The sequence below is a fragment of the Drosophila simulans genome, chromosome 2R, assembly GCF_016746395.2.
Source record: "Drosophila simulans strain w501 chromosome 2R, Prin_Dsim_3.1, whole genome shotgun sequence".
NCBI lineage: Eukaryota > Metazoa > Arthropoda > Insecta > Diptera > Drosophilidae > Drosophila > Drosophila simulans.
In genome coordinates this window covers 13,777,852-13,785,125 of record NC_052521.2, presented here as the reverse complement: position 1 = coordinate 13,785,125, position 7,274 = coordinate 13,777,852, and the positions used below count along the sequence as shown (strand labels likewise).

General features: G+C 44.5%; 2 protein-coding genes across 6 annotated transcripts in view; both read right to left on the bottom strand.

The window, feature by feature from the left end:
- Nucleotides 1-616: 616 nt before the first annotated feature.
- LOC6734785 (cytosol aminopeptidase) lies at nucleotides 617-2,598 on the bottom strand. The gene is made up of 2 exons (XM_044922533.1): nucleotides 2,442-2,598; nucleotides 617-2,377 (listed from the first exon to the last, which is right to left on the bottom strand). The coding sequence occupies exon 2, from the start codon at nucleotides 2,374-2,376 to the stop codon at nucleotides 796-798; it is 1,581 nt and encodes a 526-aa protein (XP_044778468.1). The 5' UTR covers nucleotide 2,377; nucleotides 2,442-2,598; the 3' UTR covers nucleotides 617-795.
- A 1,419-nt stretch (nucleotides 2,599-4,017) lies between these two features.
- The window catches only part of LOC6734784 (semaphorin-2A), a 32,809-nt gene continuing 29,552 nt past the window's right edge, over nucleotides 4,018-7,274 (bottom strand). For all 5 annotated transcript variants that reach the window (XM_016168226.3, XM_016168229.3, XM_039292944.2 and 2 more), the window contains exons 10-15: nucleotides 7,043-7,271; nucleotides 6,445-6,781; nucleotides 6,107-6,270; nucleotides 5,891-6,043; nucleotides 5,578-5,686; nucleotides 4,018-5,163 (exon numbers count right to left, since the gene is read on the bottom strand). In XM_016168226.3, the coding sequence (XP_016027982.1) occupies nucleotides 5,092-5,163; nucleotides 5,578-5,686; nucleotides 5,891-6,043; nucleotides 6,107-6,270; nucleotides 6,445-6,781; nucleotides 7,043-7,271 (1,064 nt within the window). In that variant the 3' untranslated portion in view covers nucleotides 4,018-5,091. The remainder of the gene's footprint in view (nucleotides 5,164-5,577; nucleotides 5,687-5,890; nucleotides 6,044-6,106; nucleotides 6,271-6,444; nucleotides 6,782-7,042; nucleotides 7,272-7,274) is intronic.

The following is a 7,274-nucleotide window of genomic DNA, read 5'->3' as shown; positions in this document are numbered from 1 at the left end:
TCAAATGCTCATGTTCACCTGGTCCTTGGCAGGACGAAAAGGACGCAGTTGAGCATCTAAGCCTGGCAGGGACCAATTAAATATTGAGAGAGACATTTGCCATTTCGTGCTCCGTTTGCAATTAGCTATAACATTCTGCCGGATAAATGCTGGCACGTAAGTAAGTGCGTCGTGCATTCGTACGAGTATGAATAAGTATATGTGGACAATCAAGTCAACCTCATAATGCCATTTGCCGAATTCCATTGATTGGCACCCCCACCCACTACCCACCGCACACCTCAGACTTCAAAGGCAATTTTCCCGTCACTCCAGCCAAAAGGTAAATATTTTATAGTCAACATAATCACATCGCACATCAAAGCCAGGAAAATCCGCACTGCTGCCATCAATCGAGTTGGAAAATCAGGCCATATTTATACGATTGAAAATCAAATTTTGATTCGACAGGTCGGTCGGTCCAAAGGTGGCTCAAAACCGAGAAGAAATTACTCAAGTTTCCATATTTTGCTTGATTGAATACTTTTAATCGGCGAATATATTAAAATTTTGCTTAAATTTGTTACTATGTATAATAGCTAATTTTCCAAAAACATCAATACAATTTGGTTCCAACTTGAAATTCTCATAATTTATACAATTTATTGCCAACGATATTAAAGTGCACCTTTACGATGATGGCTTCTCCAGACCAGGATGTTTTTCTGTGCAAACACTGTACCAAAGAATCAAATATCGAATACATGGGCCAACATGGAGGCCCACAAGAAAGGTATCTACATGGCATGGACTCTACTAGCCGGAGCAGGCCATCTGGTACATGAACTGGATAACAGTGCGCGTCGGGCGTCCGGTCATCGAGCCCTTGAGGAGGTAGGGCCTGGGGTTGATTGCGGTGGTCATGCCGGTGCCGCGGATGTCCAGATGGGCCCATTCGGCGCACGGAACCAGGGTGTGAAGGATGGCAGCCGCCAGGCAGGAACTGGCAGGACCTCGGCCGGTGTTGCACAGATCATAGGTGATGTTCTTGTTCACGATCTGCTTGTAGTACTTGAACAGGGGGAAACGCCAGACGCGATCGCCAGTCAGACCACCGGACTTGCGGAAGTTTTGCCACACAGACTTGGAGGTGGTCCACAAGCCACTGGCACCGCCGCCGAGGCCATAGTTAACGCCCATGGCCACGGTTCCGATATCGATGACCAATTTGGGCTTGTACGTGGCCTGGGCGTAGAGCAGCGGATCGGCCAGCTGCACCACCGGTGCCTTGTCCACATTCTTGATGCCCATTGTGGTGCCATTGAGCAGGGTCACCACATCGCCGCACTTGACGGCCATTCCAGAGGGCATGTGCTCGCAGAGCGGCATCACGGCCGTGATGTTCATCGGGAGCGATAGGGCGGCGGCGGCACGGAGAACACCCACACAAACAGCAGCTCCGGCCATGGCGCCGCGGTACTGGTCCATACCCGTCTTGGGCTTCAGGCACAAGCCACCACTGTGGAAGGTCAGACCCTGGCCGAGCAGCAGAACGGGACGATCCTCGGGCGTGGTGCCGCAGTAGCTGCACTCCAGCAGGAGGGGCGGCTCACACGATCCCTTGGCGATCATCAGGAAGGAGTTGAGGTTCATGTCCTCGATCCAGTCCATGGAGCGCACCTCCACGGAAACGCCGCACGGGCACAAGGCATCCACGGCGGCCTGTGCGAATATCGAGGGCGTCATCATGTTGGCAGGCGTGTCGGACAAACGTCTGGCCAGATTCTGGGATTCCGCCTTGAACAGACCACGCACCCAGGCATCCCGGTCGCCCTTGCCGTACATATCGAGCTTGGGGGTCTGAATGCGGTTCTTCTTCCTCTTGTTGGCATTGTAACGCCATACGGCCAGCGCGGCTCCCTCGGCCGCCTGCTCCGGATAGTCCATGGCATCCACGTGCACCTCATACATGCCCTGGAGCTGCAGGGCTCGGGCTCCAGTGCCCGCTGCCACTCGCACATTCTCCATGCCCTCGTCCAGTTCCTCGTTTTCATTGTAGGCTGCTCCCTGTTTGCCAACTCCGACAACGGCTACCGCCTGGTATTCACCCTCGAAGCCACTGAAGAGCAGACCCTTTCCGGGCGTTCCGTCCATTCCACGTTCACGGATCAGGGTCAACAACTTGCCACCCAGAGCATCATCCAAGGACACTGCATTTGCGGTGGTCTTTGGTGGCTTGTCGCCATCCTTGGAGTAAACACCAACCACAACGCCCTTGGGACTCTTGCAGGATGTCGCATAGCGGCGATATGACGGTATCACAGATTGTCCAGAACGATTTTGGGGCACCAAACGCAGGCCAGCGCGCACCAAGGACACGTTCTTGTACGAAGGCATTCTTCAATATCAATATCAAATTGAGAATTACAATGAACACGAATAGCAAATTTTGTTCAACTAACAATGTTTCTATAATATTAATTAGTTGGTCACCGAGCCACGTAACTCTAAAATTTGGTCACGCGTATTTTTCCAGAATTTTTTTTGTTAACACTGAGAATTTTGTTTCGTATTTCTATTGCCAGCTGATCTGTGACTCGTACGAAATGCTAAAGTAAACTGAACTTTTCCTGGCACCGAGCTAGTGACTCGAATTGACAGCCTGTCAGTCGGATTTCATGGATTACTTAGATCGGTTTTTTTTCGGGTATTAGTCGTACAAAAGATATATTTGCGAATGAGCAGGCTTTGAAAATTTTCAAAGTCCGGTATTGTATTATTACCACCAAATTCTTTATATTGAATTGAATTAAAAGTTGTTAGTTATATTTATTATGAAGGCTTTTGGGCGCATAAGGATAATAGTTCAACTCAGAGTTTAAGTTGGAAAATATAATTTAGTTTTTAAGTCGCCTTACAATGGCTCAACCGAAGCCCACTAATGTGCATTAATTTCATTTAAACAACGGACCCAAAGCTGCGAGCTTGAGCCTCGCAAGGAATCCTGTCAACGTCAGACCCACCCGGCCCAGTATTCTGGCCAGGATTATAGCGCCCTCAACGCTATTTAAATGATAATGACAAAAGTGGAGAGTGCAAAGGAAAAAAATCATATGAATTTCAATTAAGTAGTCAACAAGCGGGTCCAGTCCGGAAGCTGGGCCCCTGATGCTTCGGCCAAGTGCACAGCGATAATAATAACGGCGAGTGGAAATAATTAATTTTCCAAACCAGTGAGTCAACGCTAATTAAGCTTAATTTTTGGTGCCGCATAACTAATTAAGGTGCGAACAGTTGGCGCGCCAGCAGGCGCATTTTACAACCAAGATATTATTATGCAAAAATGTTGCACTTTAATTCTATTTGTCTGCGGGCGGGCCATCTATAATTGGAAAGTATGCTCACGCTTATCTCTCGACTATTTGAATATGGAATTCAATTTAATGTTGCCCCGGTGTCGCAGAAATATGCAAATCTTTTCCCAGCCACTCACACACACACACTCAGCTCAAATGTTTGCCTTTTGGCTTTGAGCAAGGTGAACCGAAGGGTCGGCAAACACACAGCCCGAAAACCAAATTGGAAATTTGGTTATTTCTCGCCTTTGCGCTTGACCTGACCGAAAGGCCGAAGTCCCAGGCACGACAAACTTTGTCTCCAACAACCTGGCTAACAACACACAGATACTCCCTCACACACACACAGGCTCACACAGACGGGGTGGCTACCTTTGGCCGATGTCCGGCTTGGGTTTCCTCGTTATAAAATATTTGTCCAAGTTGAATAGTTCAAAGTATTTGATTTAAAATTAACATTTGTCTTTGCGCACTCGGTTGGAATTATGCAATGTGTTCAGAGATAAGCTGAGAGATGCAATGAAATTGAAATTATTATTTGGACAGGTCTTCCTCACACCTTTGATACACATTCTATTATTGCCAAGTGTTTGCAGGCCTGTATTCCATGTCCTTACATAAGGATAATAACATTTGAAGCTATTGAATAATAACTACATGAAAGAAGTAACACAAACATTTCTTTTTAATTTTAGATATTTTTTATTAAAATGGTTTTTGTCTCATTTTATTATAACTAAACGCTTAAGAACTAAAGATTTTTGCAAATTACCTTAAGTACATTTAGTGTGAAGAGAGTGCAAGTCACTAAAAATCATAATCGAAATACTCATTTTCTTCGAAATTCGTTTTTTGTGGGCAAGATGGGAATGGGTTTTACAATATAAACTGGCATTTGAAGTACACATTACATATAAGATATAACTGAACACTGTTAGATATCGTTTAGTATATAAGCTATGGACCGATTCGAGTTATTTATGTAGATGCACGTTAGGCGAGTATTGCTTGTGATTGAGGTTTATCTAAGGATCGCTCCTGTAACTTTTAGAATTAGATTCGATTTGGGGCTGATTCATATATCCGTATGGTGTGCATGCATGTGTGTACAATCTTTGTAATTGCGTCGCTATAGTACATTCAAACCGAGTTCATCGCGATTATGTAGTTAGGCTGTTAATAAATTTATCAAAACTTAACATCACATTGCTTCTTCGATTACATTTAGTTTGCCATATTTATATGTAAGCCTTGAAAGTTCAAAGTTTGGATATATGTATATATACTCGTACGTTGTTATGCTGAAACTGATCAAAGTCTAGATTCAAATAACGATATGAATGTGCGATTCTGCGGCAGTTGTTTAAGTATCTCCATTGTTCAATTGTCGTAACTAACTATGGGTTGTGGCTTTTGTTATCGTATCTTATGTGAATCGATTTAAGTGGGTGAATTGCACCGTATGGGAGGAGCTGTGTCATGCGATAATACCCTAATGTCTAAGTCTAAGTCAATGGATGCATTGTAAATGCCTCGGTAAATGCATAATCCTTTAGGAAGAGTTTTCTGTTCATTGCTGAAGAAAGTATGTCTATGATGATGTCGCTGATAATAATGATTATAATGAGTTCTTCTCGTCCGATCCCCAGGGTTGGGCTTTCTTATCCGCACTGTTATTATCCTCTTCGCTTTCGATTAACTAAAACTGATTGGACGACGATGACGGCATTTTTAGGGCGATACTCTCTTCGTGATATCAGACATTGGGCTTGCGGAAAATCTCATTCGGATGCTGATTGCTGCTGAAGTTCTGCCGTGTCGAGCATTGCTGGAAACGAATAATAAAAAAATGGACATAAGACACACACACTTAGTAAATATGATTGCGAAGGTACATATACACAGCCGAAAGTGATTGCATTTTAATTACATTTCCATTGCATCTCCCACCCGGGTGGGCAATTACCTTGCATTTGGGTCACACCACAGGTGGGGTGCTTGGATAATGACAACTTAACTACCTTACACCGCTTTTATTATTATTTTCCCTTTGATTTGACGCTGCGGTGTCAGCCTGGACAGCCGCCCAACTCGAAGGCTATTAAAATAATTGCCATTCAAATCGTTTATTATGGTGTGTGTCTGCCCTCGGGCCCACCGGAACCACCAAGCACGACCATTCCACCAACCTCATTTTACCACAAATCCACCCCCAAGGGCGTTGGTCCTCATTATCACTTACCGCTTGCTTCTTTTCCCAGGACTTCATTGCTGTTTTGTACTTCTCGAACTCATGGCACCAGTCCGAGTAGATTTTCTGATAGTCATTACTCTTGTTCGGCGGAGTACATCTGTTCCAAAAATAGAGAACAATGTTTGTTAGATATTATTATCTAAATGTAATTGAGTAGTATATGGGTTCACACTATGCTAATCGATAAGGCAAAATGTGTTAAACTTGTATTTCTTGCTAGAAAATGCCGCAAAGCCTTTGAGTAATATATTGTGGTGCTTGTGAGTTAGGCTTTTCATATCGACAGAGTGTATTGGCTTACCTGTGGGCATCCACCGTTATGTTGTAGCTGCACAAAAGCGAGCCGCCCAAATGGCAATCGTACCGACCACCATCGGCTTCGTTCACGGAAACCACAACCAGGCCACGTTCGGTGGTCTCAATGTATTTGGTCGGCGAGTAACGTATCTCGTAGCTACGAAAGAAATCCATGCGATTGGTTGTCGGTGAATCAAAGCATATAATATATTCCACTCACCGTCCCTTGTCCTTGGAATGATGATACCAGGTCACTTGCTCATTCTTCAGCACTTCGGGGATTTTGACGAAACAGCCCAGATGAACACTCTGGCCATAGGTCACCACAATCTTCTTTTTCAGCACACTCGAATCGCAAATGTCACTCGTTTCATTGGCCACATCCTGCAGAACGAAAAGTGAAATTAATCAATCCGCTTCAGCTTTGATTTTGAGTCAATTGAAATAATAAGGAGATGGGTTTGTGGCAATTCGTTTCATAGTTGGTATGAGGATGATAAGGAAGCCACTCGTTTCATGAATTTAGTAGCATATATATGCTGGCTTTAAATCACCCACCTGCAGTAAATCCAGCTCGTATGGTCGGCACGTATTGGCCTCCTTATCCCAGCCGCAGTAGGGATCACGGACGCAGCGGAAGCAGTTGTCGTAACGGCGATTGCACATGGCCAGGTCGATTTGCTTGATGCGATGATCGGTGCCAATGTAGAGGCTCTTACGTGTCTGGCTGATTTCCATCACTTGGATGGCCTCGTTCGGAGCCACCTCGAAGATATCCAGCAGCTTGGACAGCGACTCACCGTTGCGGTAGTACTGCACGATTTTATAAATGCGACCCAGATTGGTGCCCACATAGTACACAATGTATTCTTGATTGAGGATGTCAATGCGGATTCTGAAATAAGAATTTTTTAATAGGCATATGAGTACCTAGAATTAACTTTATACTTCTAAATCGTTTTACGTGATTCATTCATTTTAAAGGCATTCTTGTAATGAGCTTACATGAGCTGGATTCAAATTGGCTAATAATTCACCAAATTGCTCTTATATTTTACTCGATTACATTTCTGAATAAAGAACGGATTAAACTTGTAAAACAAACAGTCAAGTATCGCACCTGCAAATAGGAAATATATATTTGTTTTCAACTCACTTGTCAACGACGAGCTTGGTGAAGACCAAATCCCTTTTATAATAGACTGGATTGTTGTGCTCGTGATTTACGGCTTTGTCCATAAGTGGATGGGATCTGATGAAATTCAGTACGGTATCGGGCAGGTTTGATGTATCGTTGACACATGTACCCGGCCGTGGTTCCGGCACCCGGGAGTTAAGCACCGGCAGCCATGCGGAATTCGATGAAGATTGCTCCTTGAATTTGCCTG